The sequence below is a fragment of the Hyaena hyaena genome, unplaced genomic scaffold (assembly GCF_003009895.1).
Source record: "Hyaena hyaena isolate Hyena2069 unplaced genomic scaffold, ASM300989v1 scaffold_313, whole genome shotgun sequence".
NCBI classification, from domain to species: domain Eukaryota; kingdom Metazoa; phylum Chordata; class Mammalia; order Carnivora; family Hyaenidae; genus Hyaena; species Hyaena hyaena.
The window spans coordinates 1,207,386-1,224,679 of record NW_024080945.1 but is presented as its reverse complement, the minus strand read 5'-3'; the positions used below and the strand labels follow the sequence as shown (position 1 = coordinate 1,224,679).

Below are 17,294 nucleotides of genomic sequence, written 5' to 3'. Positions count from 1 at the left end.
TTAAGGATACCCTGCAGTGTACCCAACTGACAGAAAAAGTAGAAAAATCAGCACCTGCCACAAAGTAATTAATCACGACTTCCACATTTTCAAGCAGCTTGTTAATGACAAAGTGGTGAGAATCGTTCTCACAATTCTATAAATGCCTTAAAAATCAGGATAATTCCCCAGATGTAATGAAACACAAAGGCTGTTTTAACAAGTTGCTGCTCATCCAGTTATCATCATAATGCATTCATAGAGGGGCGCCTGGGTGGCTTAGTCGGTTAAGCGTCCGACTTTCACTTAGGTCATGATCTCGCGGTTCGTGGGTTCGAGCCCCGCGTCGGGCTCTGTGCTGACTGCCAGCTCAGAGCCTGGAGCCTGTTTCAGTCTGTGACTCCCTCTCTCTCTGACCCTCCCCTGCTCACGCTGTCTATCTCTCTCTCTCCTAGAAATAAAAAAAAAAAAAAAAAATAATAATGCATTCATAGAAACCGGGGATGGACTGTCATGCCTTTCCTCATAACTAGACGTGAAAATGGCAATTTGTAAAAGTCTTTCTGTAATATTTATTTAAAGAGAGAGAGCAGGAGAGGGGCAGAGACAGAGGAAAGTGAACCGCAAGCAGGCTGTCAGTGTAGAGCCAAACGCAGGGCTCAAACTCACGAATCCTGAGATCACGGCCTGAGCCAAACCAAGAATCAGATACTTAACCCACTGAGCCCCCAGGCACCCTAGTTTATTTAAGAAGTTATTTAATTAAGAAGTTTATTCTTCTTGAATTCATAATAACATCGAGAAAAAAAAACCCTTGTGGTAAAAAGTACACCTGAAATTGTTTGTTACTACTTTCTCTTACACTTACACAAGGCTGTTTTAGTCAATAAAAAACAGGGCTGCAAACATACAAAATTCCTATTCTGTGCCACTCTCATAATCTATGCTCTTATCTTCTGGCTCATCCAGAGCTAGAACATCTAACTTCTATGCCCTAGCTCTTTGGTTTTTCTTGTTGTTGCTGCTGCTGCTTTTATTGTATCTTCTGAGGGAGGATCTAGTATTTTTAAAATTCCTCCCATCCCCTCACTCAGTGGACATGCCTGTCACTCCCCGACACCCAGCTCACCCCATTTAAAATCACTCAGTGTCTTCCTACTACATTCAGATTAAAACCCAATTATTTTAGCATGGCATTCAAAATTTTTAGAACTTAAAGCTACTTCTTAGCTTTGTGACAAATTATCTACAGATTTCGAAAAATACCATGCTTTTTTTCTCTAGCAGCCCTGCACCTGCTGTTTATCTCTGGAGTAACATGCCCTTGCACAAAATGTCTTGACCTCAGTACCTGAGTCCAGATGATCCTCCACTTCCTAAACAGCAAACACTTGGGAGAAAACCACCACCATTACAACAGAATCCTATGATTTAACTATCTGATTGCTCATTTCTTTACCTCAACTACCCCCATTCCCGAAATGTTATGTATCACTACCTGCAGAGGCCCGCATAACCCTAACACATAAAAATGTTTGTGAACTGAACGCTAAACCCAAAGCTGCAATCCACAATTAGAATTTCACCTCAAAAACAATGTAGACAGCCCTTGAATTTCTTATGAGATTTCAATTATAGTAAACTGTCACCTTATTTTAATTAAACAAAAGATAACGGATACACTGCTGCAATGAATACCCTTCTCATAACCGGAACTGCAACATATCCATTTAGCGAGCTGTTTCTGAAAAGTGTTACTAAAAACTATTGTCAAAGGTTGATATTAGCTCCTGTTTGCTTTTTAGAGCTAATTTCATTCATATGAAAGCATTTATCAGAATTGCCAAAGAATCTGAAATACTGATCTAATGTATGCAATCATTTATATGTAAAAACTTGGGAGAAATTTTTACTTACCTGAACTACTACTTGTAATTGGTTCTGAAATACTACTAGAGCCAGAAAGTTCTGCTGTTTTTGCAACAGGCACACTAAATGTGAATCCAATCTGTAAGCAGAAAAGGTATCCTTAACAGTCTACTTAGTTTTAAAACAAATATCAAATATGGAGCTTTTTCTTATGCCAAGTCAAAAAAAAAAAAAAAAAGACACTGAATTTCAGGTAGATATTTTACAATCTCTAAAATTGAGATGCTTCTTATAATGGATGGTGTGTTAGATCTAAACAGTATTTTTAATTTCTGAGGCATTTTTTTTTCCATTCAAAGCAGTACATAAAATAATAATGTGCTCCCAATGCTCATTTCTAGGTTTCTATATGCCATTTTCCAATAAAAAGTTGAGAATTTTATGGACAATGGACAGGTGTCAGGCACACAACAGGGAAAATGACAGAATGATCTGGAATATCTAGCTGTGACAGAAAACAAGAGCACAGTGAAAAACACAGGGCAGCATGTAAAAAGAGATACGCTTGCCAAGATACATGGGGTCCTTGAAAATTAAACTTACTATAATATCACCCAAAACACTTCTTTCTTATGAAAAATACACACATATTATAAGGCATAAAAACCCAAAACCTTTCCAGATTAAAGGCAATTCAACAAACACGTTACCCAAATGCAATGCCATTTAGTTGATTAGGTCTTGATCTTAACTGGATCTGGAACATGAAAGGACAGTCTGGGGCCGATGAGGAAATGTGAGTATGAACTACATTATTATACTATGTAAATCATTTCATGGACAGAATTGTATTGTGGTTATGCAAAGGAATGTCCTTTTTTCTTAGGGGACATACGGAAAAGGTGTAAGGGTATTAAGATGTTTGCATCTTAACTTTCAACTGGTCACGAGAAAATAACGTGTGTGTGTGTGTGTGTGTGTGTGTGTGTGTACGCATAGTGAAAAATAAACAGGTGTTCGGTCATCCAAGTTTTCTGTACACTGATGTTCTTTAAGTTGGAAGAAAAACAGTGATTATTTCTCACCACCAATGGCATGTTGGATTTGAGAAATATACAGTATGCTTCCGAAATCAATCAATATGAAACATTCCTTGCTTGCTACTTACAGATGACGGAGGTAGTACATCTGCCTCAGTAGATTTTACAATTGGAGATGAAAATCGAAACATGGGACTTCCAGGACTGTTTGAGGAGGCCATCTGTACCTGGTGTTCCAAATTATTAAAATAACACAAAGAGTTTTTCGTAAAAGGAATTGACAAATAGACCTTAACGTAAGCAAATTAATTATCTGAAATAATTTATGTCTTTTTAGATTTAAAAGTCACTTATAAAGGGCACCTGGCTGGCTCAGCCAATAGAGCACGAGACTCTTGATTTTGGGGTTGTGTGTTCCATCCCCACGTTGGGGTTGGAGATTATTTAAAAATAAGATCTTAAAAAAATAAGTAAAATAATAACTAGTTTGTTAAAACTTCTGAAAAATAAATGGAACTACTATAAAATCTGGCATCCCTTTGGAAAAGGAGTATATACTATCTTGGAGGTGAGTATTTATCTAAAGGAAAAAAAAATACCGTCTCTAAGAATATGTTCAGGAAAAGTAAAAGCCAGGATGAAAGCATAAAACATTTCAGGAGCAATTAATCCTACTTGAGAAATAAAAACATAAACCCATTCTTACCAAAAAAAAAAAAAAAAATCTTAAATCAGAAACACTGGAAACAAACTTACAATGATCAGTCTCTAAGACACTGTAAGAATTAAAGAGCACTCCATTATAATGTATCCCTTTATAACATACACTTTAAAAAGCAAAACACCATTTCCATCTATTTCTTCTTATTCTGTTATAATTTTCCATGGCAAATCATCATTGCTTTAAACAGAATATTGTTTTTTAAAATAAAGAATCAAAATCACTTCTATTTGTACAATAGTTTTGTACCTTGTTTGTCAGTGATTGTGAAGGACTAATGGGTGATGGAGAGGAAGTTGTGATCACAGAGGAACTAAAATTGAAGGTAGGCAGTGAAGAACTGGTGATGGGTAGAGAGATTTTCGGCAATACTGGCACTTCCATTTCCTAAAACACAACATGTTTCATAATGAGAGATTTCATCTTTCAGGTCATTCTTTTACCCCTACTTATCTTCAGGCGGAACCAAGAATAGGGAGGAAGCAGCAACATATAGCGTTAACAACATGGGCTCTCGAATCAAAAGAAATGAACAAGATCTGAATCCCAGCTGTGCCACCACCAGACCTGGTGACTTCGTGGACCCAACTGCACTCAGAACAAATTTCCTAATGGCTGAAAATGAGGAAAAAAATTACACCACAGTTGTAGTATTAACCTAAGACAAAGGTATACATAGTCTTGGCATGTAAAACAAGCATTTAATAAACATCAGTACCAATGAGTTTGGTGAAATGCCTTGGTTTTTTACCCCAATATACCAAAGACCACCCTCTGTCTCAAGCAACCCAGGTTAAAGGCAGTTCTGCTTCTGCTAAGGGTGGAAAAGCTCATATCTGACCAGTGACCTGACAAACAACAGTTGTAAACTCCAAACAAAATAGAAAAAAATAAACAAAATAGAAACAACCATATGAAAACATGGCCGAGCAACCAGAAGCAAGCACAAACTGCAGAGATAAAAACCACCTGAAGAAGGGAGAGGCATTGAGAGAGTTTCCTGCACTTTTAGGAGTTAGTACCACTGCATAATTTAAAGGGAGAGAAAATGGCAAATCTGTTCACTGAGCAATCAGGATGGGCTAGGTGACCAGAGCAGCTAGAAACTGAGGGGAGATGCAGGAATGAGGAACTTAAAAATCTGCACGTAAACTGTCCAAGCTTCCAGCAGACCTGTAAACTGTTCACGCCCAAGGCAGACACCAAGGAGCCAACTTGGCAGAGTTCCAGGCGCCACCCACCACAAGTGGGAGAGAGTTTTGACTTCGGATTAAATTCCCTGCCAGCTAAAAACTATCTGAATACTACAAATGGATGTCATTTATGGTACAGAAATCGCAGCTCTGTAAAGTCTGCCCCTCTCCCCAAAGGAAAAATAAAGATGCTTTCAGATAAAAGAAAACTAAGACAATCTGTTGCCATAAAACCTGCTCTGCAACTCCTTCAGGGTGAAGAGGTAGAATAACAAACGGAACTTAGATTTCTGGAAGATATGAATAGTATGGGAGCAAACACAAAACAAACTTTTCTTCCTCTTAATTTCTTTAAAATACATATACCTGTATATGGGGCACCTGGGTGGCTCAGTCAGTTAAGCATCCAACTCCACCCAAGGACATGATCTCACAGTTCATGAGTTCGAGCCCCACACTGGGCTCTGCACTGATAGCAGAGAGCCTGCTTGGGATTCTCTGTCTACCTCTCTCTCTACCCCTCCCCCACACGCTGCCTCTCTCTCCCAAAATAAATAAACTTTAAAAAAATTATTTAAAAAATAATAAAATACACATAACTGTGTAAAGCAAAAATTATACACTGTGGGTTTACAGACTATCTTATTTTAATACAAATGACAAGTACAATCTAAAATACTAAGGAAGAAAGGCACTAAATCAAACTATAAAGCTGCAAAATTCTTAAATTGTGCAGGAAGTGGTACAATATTAACACAAAGTAGAATGTGAAAGTTACGGATACATATAGTAAAATTCTAAGAGGAACCACTAAAAGTGACATGAAGAGGAAGAAAAGCAAAGTAATTAAAATGTAATTATAACAAATATTCAATTAATCAAAAGACAGCTTTCAAAAGGTACAACAAAAAACAAATGGGAAAAGTACAAAACAAGATAAAAATGGGAGATCTTATTCCAACATAACTATATATATAAGTAACTATAATGTTACTTCTAATTACCTTAATTATAAATAAGCATTCCAATTAAAAGGCAAAAAACTGATAGAAAGGGAAGACTCACCTACATACTGTCTATAAGAAACTCACTAAAAAAGACACAGGTTAAAAGCAATTGGATAGGGGCCGCTGGGCGGCTCAGTCAGTTAAACGTCCGACTTCTGCTAAGGTCATGATCTCATAGTTCGTGAGTTTTAAGCCCCACATCAGGCTCTGTGCTGACAGTACAGAGTCTGCTTGGGATTCTCTCTCTCCCTCTCTGCCCCTCCCCGCTCTCTCTCAAAAATAAATAAACATTAAAAAAAAAAAAAAGGCAAATGGATAGGAAAAGATATAACCTATAATTAGTAAGCCAATCAGTAAGCCTAAGAAGGCCTATTCTAACAGAGTGGCTAGCTATATTATATTAATACTATAGCAGATTTCAAGACAGTATTTCCAAAGATTTTTTTTTAAGGCAATTTTACTAAAGGCAAAAATTACTATTTAAGAAATAGTAATATTAAAGGAGGCAAATCATTAAGATAGATATGTAAGGTGTACATCTATCATTATGATAGATGTAAGGTGTACATTTTAATGAGAGCTTCAAAATACATGAAGCAAAAATTGACATAAGGGGGAAAAGACAAATTCACCAAATGAAAGTAATTCCTAGCTCTCAACAATCTAATGGACTAACCAGACACACCCCACGCCCTGGAAAAAAATCCAGCAAGAGCAAAGATGATTAAGAAGTAGTATCAGTCATCTGACACCTTATATGACACTATAACCAACAACTGTAAAATACAGTCTTCAAGATTCATCAAGCAGACCATATGCTGTGCTATAAAACAACACTCAATGCATTTCAAAACTATATTAAACACAATTCTAAATAATCCATGGATCACATAAGAAATCAAAAAGAAAACCAGAAAAATACATAAAAGCACTTCTACAAATCTTCTGGAGGAAAACACAGAATTACTGTGCAGCCTGGGGATAGACAAAAGTGTCTTAGGACAGAAAGAACAGTAAAAAATAATTGACAAAAAAGGGGCGCTTGGCTGGCTCAATACAAAGAACATGCAACTCTGGACTCTGGGGTTTTGAGTTCAAGCCCCAAACTGGAAGTAAAGACTACTTTATAATAAAATCTTTAAAATAGTAATAATAATAGTAATAGGAAAAAAGATAAATTCAGACTTCAAAAATCTAGAACATCTGCTGATCAAAAGATACTGTTAAAAACATGAATATGCAACTTGGACTGGAAGAAAATATTTCTAGGACATGTATCTGACAAAGTACTTGGATCCAGATTTTATAAAGGGCTCCTATAACTCATTAATACAAAAACAACCCACTTTTTAAAAGGGCAAAAGATTTGAAGACGCCTCAAAAGGAAGAAAAACTAACGGCCAATAAGCACATAAACAAAAACACATTAAAATGCAAAATAAAATTACAATGAGATACCACCATATACAAAGTAGCACAGCTAAAATTAAAATGATGAGAACTATTAATACGGATAAAGAGTGAAAGAAATACCGATACACTATTGGTGAGCATATAAAATATTACACTTACTTTGGAAAAGAGGCTGGCATTCCTTAAAAAGTTAAACACATATCATACAACCTAGTTTCTCCACTTCTACGTTATTTACCCCAAGAGAAATCAACACATGTCTACAAAGCGCTATAAGAATGTTCACAGCAGCTTTATCATAATAGCCAGGCGCTAACAAACACATATACTGCATGACCGTATTGATATCAAGTTCCAGAACAAGCAACACCAACACAGGGCAGAGGAAATGAGAACAGTGATGGCCTCTGGACTGGGAGGCGAGGAGTACTGGCTGGGAAGGAACATGAGTGAATGGAAATGTCTGACACTTCAAAAGGGGTTTGGCTTACATGGGTGCAACCATCTGTCAAATGCATTGAATGATACACCTAAGAATTTTACATTTTACTACATTTTAAACTTTTGCTAAATTTAAAAACAACTATTTAACCGCAATTGTTCTATGTATGCTGAAGTATTTGGAGAGAAATATATTGATATCTTCAATTTACTTTGAAATCACCAAGAAGTAAGATATACACTTGATAAAGCAAATATAACAGTATTAAAATCTAAGTGCTAGGTATATTTGTGTTCACTACACAATTCTGTCCATATCTCTTATGTTTGAAACATAAGATCATCTGATCTCCAATCCTCAGTCTTACTTTTTTCCCTTTAGACCCCCACAACACCTGCGCACATCAACTGAACCTATACTTACTTATGCCAACTCATTAAACCACAGACATGGACATACTGGTTCCTTTTATCACTGACTTTGAGCCAATTCTAAATTGATACCTATTCACCAAAATTTTGACTTAGTTGATCAGAAGTGGGTCCCACAAATCCACAAGAAAGTTAAGAATTGTAACTGGATTATTCCAGATACTTTGAGATGAACACAATCACCAAATATATGACTGAATTTGTATTATCTTTGTAATACCTTTACATGGGTTATCTCACACGAGAAAGATACTACTGTTGTAGATGAAAAAACTAAGGCAGAGAGATACATGGCTTAACATTATACAACTATTAAATGGCAGGCATCCCACAGACACAGCTATTTATTCTTCTTATCCCCATTTCACAGACAAGCTGCTGTACATAGAAATTATTTTGATAAAGATCACTCAGCTAGTAAGCAGCAGGCCTGTACCTGACATGACAATATCAATCAATCTCCCCAAACTCAGTGGTATTATGTACTCCTAATCTACTCTGTATCAATGATATTTTTTTAATTATTTCATTATTACTGGTATCAAAGTAAAGACAAAACGCCAAATGTTTTTAGTGACTAACACACAATCCTTACAAATTTTGAGATCTAAGAAAGTGAAAGCAAAACATACTTTTACTACCTCATAATGCAAAATGGGTTATTTACAACACAGAGCTCTGTTACCCTGAGTGTGAAGTGAACCAATCCCTGCTAAATACCAAAGTACTTGAAACAAGCATAATTTGTTTACATTCCACTAAAAATAAAATGTCTTCCATGTGACTTATCCCAAAAGCCCATTAAAATACCTACAAATCTTCCATCCTTTACCAAAAGTTCTTATTCACTGTATCTGAATTAAGAACAACTTGTCTAAACATGTTTGTCATCTAAAGCAAAAACAGCACTGGACACAAAATAACAAAGTGTCTACCCAAAACCTCTTCAACCCAGTTTTAAAAAGCACAGGAAGGCAGAAAATTTGGGGCAGCCACCCCTTGGTACCTCTTTCCCCAGAAATGTAAAGAGTCTGACTCCAGTGTGGAACACAACTAAGGAATGGAGCTGGGTGAGGCACCCTGGGATGCAAAGTTGGCAGTTGGCAGTTGGCCGGAATGGACAGGGGGCCCCGAGAAGGGAGGAGGTGACAAAGAGTTCTGGAGTAAGACTTTCATAAAGCTCCTCACAGTACACCAACTAATAAAAGGAAACAAAGTAAATCAATACATTTTCAGCCCCCTCCCAATGTCTTGATACAGCAAGGGCACACAAAACACATATCTTTCTGTAAGACAGCCAAAACTGAGCTACAGATATCAACATGAACTTTAGCTAAAGATCACAGGAATATATTCTTTTTAAAAGTTGAAACTGAAGAGAGAGAAGCAAAATTCACAAATCTGTTATCTGGCAAATACCAAACCAAGATGTTTTCTTCATACAGGGATAAACTTTAAAAAGCTAGAGACACAAATTTTACTGAGAAATATAAAAACTTGTCTAAAGGACAGGCTACATAAAAAGCTATACTAATCAGGTACTAATTTCTGTAAGTATACAAAGCAAGACAAATAACCCATTTCCTTTTTTTTTTTAATTTTTAATTTTAATTTTTATTATTGAGAAAGAGACAGACAGAACACAAGCAGGGGAGGGGCAGAGAGAGAAGGAGACACAGAATCTGAAGCAGGCTCCAGACCCGGAGCCGTCAGTATAGAGCCCTATGTAGGGCTTGAACCCATGAACCGTGAGATCATGATCTGGGCTCAAGTCAGACGTCTAACTGAATGAGTCACCCAGGTTCCCCAAAATAACCCATTTCTTAAAGGTAATTTAATCAAGTCTACATAAAGAGCGTTTATGTAGAAAAAATTGGTTTGCTAAGAAAACTACAAAATTTTATGAACTGCATCATGAATGGCATTCAAGACTTTTCCTTTCAAGATGGTAGAATACATTCCTTCCCTTCACAGCACTCCAGCAGAGCAACAAGCAGAACCTCAGAAAAAGACAATACCATGGGGCGCCCGGGTGGCTTAGTCAGTTAAGCGTCTGACTTTCGCTTAGGTCATGATCTCACGGTTCATGGGTTCGAGCCCCACGTCGGGTTCTGTGCTGATTGCCAGCTCAGAGCCTGAAGCCTGTTTCAGAGTCTGTGACTCTCTCTCTCTCTCTGACCCTCCCCTGCTCACGCTGTCTCTCTCTCTCCTAGAAATAAATAAAAAACATTAAAAAAAATTAAAAAAAAAACAAAACCTCAAGACGAGTACTGAGCCAAGACCCCAGCATAACGTCACATATCACAAGCCGGGCTCGGAGGCAGAATGTCTAAGCCGCCAAAGCAGTCGTGGTTCTGGTGAGTCAGAGAAACACAGCTACAAAACTGCTGAATGGGAAAAGAGGAGATAAAGAAAATGGAAAAGGAAGACCACCTACTCTACATTGATGTGGAAAGCATACCAAGAGACAAGGAGGAAATTAATACTGACTCATATGATCATTTCAACACAGGATTTTATAGTCAACAGAAACTGTTAAAGAAAATCTTCCATTTAAATATCTAAAAACTCCTAAAAAAAAAAACCCTCATGAGTCAATGAAGTCATAAATGAAATTTTAATTAGAAACAAACAACAGGAGCACCCAGGTGGCTCAGTTGGTTAAGTGTCCGACTCTTGATTTCGGCTCAGGTCATGATCTCAGTTCGTGAGTTCAAACTCTGCATTAGGCTCTGTATTGATAGGTAGGAGTCTGCTTGGGATTCTCTCTCTCCCTCTCTCTTTGCCCCTCCCCTGCTTGCTCTCTCAAAATAAATAAAAATAAACTTAAAAAACAAATGAAAGCATTAGGTATCAAAACTTAAATGATCCAGTTAGGCTGAAATTCACCTGTGAAAAGACTGAAAGAAGGCCTGCATTCAACTCAAAAGTAGTTAGGAAATAAACAGAGCAGCCTATAGAAAGAAAGGCTAATTTAACCAATCTTCGATTAGTCCCTATCATTTCCAAACTTTCAGGTTCTGAATATATAAGGAAATATTCCTAATGAAAGAAATAATCCAATAAAAAATGGATAAAGGAAGAGAAACTCCAAATGACCAAGAAACTCACAAAAAGAGGTCTCCCTTCCTACTAAACATGAAATGCTAAATAAAACTCCAATGGCAGAACACTTCACACACATCACCTTAGCAAAAACTTTGCAGATCCACCCTAAAGTATTCCAACTACCTTCAGAGCAATAAGGCAACATTTAACACGTTTGAAGAGGCGTATCATCCCCTATAATCCAACAACCCCACCCCCAGATAAACAGCCTAGAGAAAGTAATGCTTGCCTGTGCTGAGGCAGAAGTGCTGAGGCAGCACGTATCAGGATGTATAGAATGGACTGTGGTATATTTTCATACTGGCTAAACCTATAACAGTGAAATTAAACAACCTGGCACTTAATTTTTACAACACTCACAAATTTCACAAATGAAGAAAATGGCAAGTGAGAAGAATATGTAACAGTATTAATCCATTTACCTAAGTTTCAGAAAGAGACAAAATCTAACTATACAATAATATTCCAAAGGCCAAAGAATTTCCATTGTAATTCTCATACTGCAAAATATTATGGCTTTTTAGTGGCACCCATGAAACTTAAGGGAGTAGTTTAGGTTTTCTGTGTTGTCACAGTGAAGATGGTTCAAAATGCCCGCTCACTGAGCACACACACGTGCATGAGCACTCACTTGGTAGGCACTGCTTCAGTGGCAGATTTTTCATTCCTGTGCTGGGTCTCCCCCAGGATCCATCCCTCCCAATCTCCCCTCACCACCACCACACCAAAGCTTGTAATAAACTTCAAGAATATAAGGATATAACCTACCTCTTCCTCTGGAGGTTTAGATGCAACAAAGCGTGTTCTCTCTCGTCTCATCTTGCCGCCTCCACTACCTACTCCAGAAGATAAACCATTGGCTGCAGACATACTGAAATTTGGGTAAGAAAAGCCACTAGGCAAAGAAAAAGAAAATTAAAACAAATGATATATTACTCTGGTCCATAACTTATTAACTAACTGAACACCTAAAAATTAGAACTGCTAACAAGAAAATATATATACAACTGAATGTGATTTTAAAAGCGGACAGAGGGGAGCCTTGGGTGGCTGAGCTGGTTATGCAGCCGACTTTAGCTTAGGTCATGATCTCATGGTTCATGAGTTTGAGCCCCGCGTCGGACTCTATGCCGACAGCTCAGAGCCTGGAGCCTGCTTCCGATTCTGTGTCTCCCTCTTTCTCTGCCCCTCCCCTGCTTGCTCTCTCTGTCTCTCTCTCAAAAATAATAAACATTAAAAAAGAAATTTTAATTAAAAAATAAAAGCAGATAAGATTTGTGCATGTGTACAACTTTTTTACTTCTTAATCTTCAAAAAAATACATAAATCAAACACAAATTTTACAAATGACATATAGAGAAGCTTAGCTATGAAGACGCATTACCTTTCTCGTTGTTCTCTGTTTTGTCCTGGTGTCACAGGGTTCTCATATCCAGTCTAGAACAAGATGAGCACACCAGATTTACCTGCCTGCTTATTTGTTTTCATTTTCTTAAAACTTCCTTTCTGTCAGTCCATTTTAATACGTGAAACCAGGAATTTGATGGGTTTTAGTGAGTGAATCCTAAAGTTTCCAACTTATACCCTGCTTTCTGAACAGCAACCGAATTATAAACATTATTATACACATAAAATGTCACGGAGCACACTGCCCTTTCAATAAAATAGTAGTATACAAAGTTAATACACTTATGGACAGCAAAAATACTTTTACTTTTCTCTCATTCTGGCCTATTAAAGGTGTAAGCAAATTTACAAGGATCTTCTTTTGGAAATGCATCCCTGCAATTTAAGTTCCTCTATTAAAAGGATATCATGGCTCCTTGGAGAAGCAGCAAATCACAGGGCTGGGGCCAGAAACTTACAGGACAAGCCTGAATTCTTTTACATCAAAATCAACTAAATGTTCAAAAACTGAGAGGAAATATTAAAAAGACACAGGAGCCCATTTAAAGACCAAATGACATAATATGAACATCAAAAAAATGCCAATAAAGGATTATAAACTACAAAATGTGAGAATTAAAGTTGACTTTAAAAACACATAGAAAGATAGGTACATAAATGAGATTAAGGAAAACTTTTCCTCCAATAGGAGGTCAACTAATATTGCAAGATCAGTGGAATCAGAAAACCACCCTTTGGCAATCTACAAACAATAGATTTAGGCAAAAATCACCGATAAGACTACTAAAAGGGTATTTATCCTCTCAGTTATCTACCCACAAGAAACTTATTAATTACAAAAGATAAAATCGTAAATTCACAGTGAAAAAACCCTACTGCCACCATCTTAATTACCAAAAGTACATAACTGGAATCTAATCATGAGGAAACACCAGACATCCCCAAACAGCAGGACATTCTACACAGTAACTTACTTGCACTTTAGAAATATCAATATTATGAAATACAAAAACAAACAAAAAAACCCCTAAGGAACTGTTCTAGACTAAAGAAGATGAAGAAACAAGAAAACTAAATGCAATACATAATCCTGAATTTTTTTTGGGGGGGGGGGGGAGGACTGGCAGCACCAAAATAAAATCTATAGATTAGATCCCAGTATTGTATAATGTTAATTTTCTGGTTTTGATCATTATTCCACAATTATTACATTAAGGGAATTTCCTGTTTGTAGGAAACACATGGTAAAATCAGAATATAGTATACTGTGAAGTCTTAAAGTGTTCTTGCAAAGTCTATAAATCCAAAATTATATTCAAAATATTTTTAGAATTTTAATAAAACAAGAATGACAAAGTGTTAACGACTGGTGAATCAAGGAGTAATGGCTAAACAGTGTACTATTCTGTCAACTTTAGCTTAAAAATTTTTAATAAATTAGGTTATGATGATCAGATGAAATTAAACGTAAGTAAGCACACAAATAGTAAGATACCATGTAAATACAGTAAGTACAAAGAATACACTTCAGCTAAGTAACACAAGAAAGACAAACCCAGAATGTGGTGACATTTTAAGACAACAGGCCTGGTCTCTTCAAAAACCAATGTGCCTAGGAATTTCACTCCTACATACAGACCCAGAAACACGACAACATATATCTACAAAACACCTATACACAAAAGTTCACAGCAGTTTCAGTACAATCAAAAAGTAAAAGCAACCCAAATGTCCCTCAATTGATGAAAGGATAAATGAAATCTAGCATATCCAAACAATGAAATATTCAGTAACATAAAAAGGAATAAAGTTCTGATGTGCATGGATGAACCTCGACAATACGCTGAGTGAAGTAAACCAGACACTAAGGACCAAACATTCTATGACTCCATTTAAATGAAATGCCCAGTACAAGCAAATCTATAGAAACAGATCAGTGGTTGCTTAGGGCTGGCAAGGGAGGAGTGGGGGTGAGATTTTGGCTGGATGGAGTGAATGGTGATGAAAATGTTCTAGAATAAACTGTGGTAATGACCGAACAGCCCTGTGAATATGCTAAAAATCACTGTACCACTGTACTCTTCAATTAGGTATGTGAATTATATTCCAAGAAAGCAGTTATTTTAAAACAAAAACAATGTGGTAAGGGTCAAGGTTTGAGGTTAGAAAGAGAAAATACAAAGCAATGTGTGAAATTTGCTTGGATTCTGTTTCAAAAAAGTAGCTGTAAACAACACTGAAGTGTGGACTAGGTATTAGATAATATTACATTAATTTCTGTAGATGTGATAATATAGAAGTAATTAGGAAATGCATGCCAAAGTACTTAGGGGTGAACAGATGTGTTATACAAAATTTTTATTTTCAAATGGTTCAACAACAACACAAACAAAACATACAGACAAAGCAAGTCTGGCAAAATTATTTCATCTAAACCATGAGTGCATACTAGTGTTACTAGTAAATTCTAATTTATGATTTGATCAAGGTGCCAACCATTTGAAAGGCATACCAATTCGCATCACTAATACACAAAATTTATCCATTACCTAGTTGCTACACTACAATGGTGGAGTACTCATATTATTTATTCTTACTCATTTTGATCAATATTCAAAGAATAGTGAAAATAGAGGCACATGGGTGGCTCAGTTAGTTAAGCATCTAACCTTGCCTCAGGCAATGATGTCACAGTCTATAGATTCGAGCCCCACACTGGACTCTGTGCTGACAGCTCAGAACCTGGAGCCTACTTCAGATTCTGCGTGTCTCTCCCTCTCTGCCCCTCCCCCACTCACACTGTCTCTCCCAAACAAATGTTAAAAATAAGAAAGAAAGAAAAAAATAGTGAAAATAAACACATACTCACATTGTGCTTTTTATCTATTCTTTGATTAGTCTTCCTTAATTCACCAGATGGGGTCAGAGATGGTTTAAAATAAACAGTTCGATTTGCTGCTATGGAAACCGGCTTTGGGGTCATAAGTCTCTGAACAGGGGGATACTGAGAATCCACCTTATAGGTAATCAGAAATCAAAGAAAAAAATTTATTTTCATATATATCGGTGACACACATCCAAACATAATCTGGCAATAGTTAATGTGATCTAGAGACTATGAATACTTCCTAGAGAAATGTCCAGTGTATGCAAACACTAAGAGGAAAAATGGATAGTAATAGAATAGCAGTAGGTTTATATGTAAGCCTATATATAAAATTTCAAATAGTTTCACAGACTATTTTATTCTACTTAGTGACTTTTCATATAAGCAGCAAAATGGAAACTATATTCAAAATTGTTCTTAAAATCTAAGCTTTCACAGGTTGAATTTCAAATATAGAAACTAAAACCGATTTTGCCACATTTTCCCCAAAATTACTATCTAGATATCCTTCAGCTGGATATTTAAAAATAAAATTATTTTTAAACTAGCTAAAAATAATTGCTAAAACTGTGAGCAAACTTCTTTCCAAGTTAATTTTCCCCTATTGTTATTTATAAACCAAACTAAAAGTCTTTTAATTTATTAGTAAAACTCTGTTAAGAATTTGAAATCCTAAGGTCACCTGGGTGGCGCAGTCAGCTAAGTGGCCGAATCTTGATTTCAGCTCAGGTCATGATCTCACATTTCATGAGCTAAAGCCCTGCGTGGGGCTCTGTACTAACAATGCGGAACCTTCTTAGGATTCTCTCACTCCATGCCCCTCCCCCACATACACATGTTCTCTCCCTCTCAAACAAAATAAACAAAAAAAAAAAAAAAAAAAAAAAAGAATTCCAAATCCTAAAATAAACTGGCATTATTATCTGAGCACACAAGTGTTTTGTCAACAGTCTTTTGCAACACGGAAACACAGTAAAGGTCCTGTTGGGAAAAATGGACTATAAACCCAAGAACTTGTACTCTGTCCAAAGATTGTAATACTCTGAATACAGTCCTTTCTCTCAGCAGCAGCTGTGAACAACACTGGTTTCCAAGGCAAAGCTTCTGCACACTAGCTCTTCCCTCATCCTCACAACTGTGATTATACAACTCAATGACAGTCTATTTTGTAGACGGCTCTAATTACATCTGTGAAACATGAACTACAATATTGTATTCTGGCCTTTATATACCCTCACACCCATTAATGAAATTAATATTGTATTGATACTATACTCAACCATTAATAAAAACTTATCAATGATCACTTGTGGGGATGAGCACTGAGTGTTATGAGGAAACTAATTTGACAATAAACTATTTGTAAAAAACAAAAAAAACAAAAAACAAAAAACTTATCAATGAGAACTTGTACTATGGCACAATTTTTTAATTTACTTCTTTTTAAACAATCTAATATAAAACAGGAGTGTGAGAAAAGCAGCCAATGCCATAAATTAATCCCATCACCATGGCTAATTACAAATATCTAGGTAATTCTAAAAATTATGAAATAACACTATCCCCCTCCCAAAACCCTGAATTTAGTCTTCTTCTCTGCAGAATTTCAGTAAAAATAATAATTTACCAATATCTCACATACAGTTCCCACAATGAATTCAGAAAATTGGGATAATTTTAGTAAATGACTTGTGAGGAAAACTGGTTTGTATTAAATGCTTTCACAAGTAAGGATCTGGGACTCTGCTTCTCCTGAAAGACACTTAACGCAAGTATAACTAACAAAAAATATACCTC

At 36.4% G+C, this 17,294-nt stretch overlaps 1 protein-coding gene across 2 annotated transcripts in view; it reads right to left on the bottom strand.

The window, feature by feature from the left end:
• The window catches only part of NUP153 (nucleoporin 153), a 76,407-nt gene that overhangs the window by 26,195 nt on the left and 32,918 nt on the right, over nucleotides 1–17,294 (bottom strand). For both annotated transcript variants that reach the window (XM_039248581.1, XM_039248582.1), the window contains 6 exons: nucleotides 15,480–15,626; nucleotides 12,588–12,640; nucleotides 11,972–12,098; nucleotides 3,859–3,996; nucleotides 3,017–3,115; nucleotides 1,897–1,987 (listed from right to left, as the gene is read on the bottom strand). In XM_039248581.1, coding sequence (XP_039104512.1) covers nucleotides 1,897–1,987; nucleotides 3,017–3,115; nucleotides 3,859–3,996; nucleotides 11,972–12,098; nucleotides 12,588–12,640; nucleotides 15,480–15,626 — 655 coding nt within the window. The remainder of the gene's footprint in view (nucleotides 1–1,896; nucleotides 1,988–3,016; nucleotides 3,116–3,858; nucleotides 3,997–11,971; nucleotides 12,099–12,587; nucleotides 12,641–15,479; nucleotides 15,627–17,294) is intronic.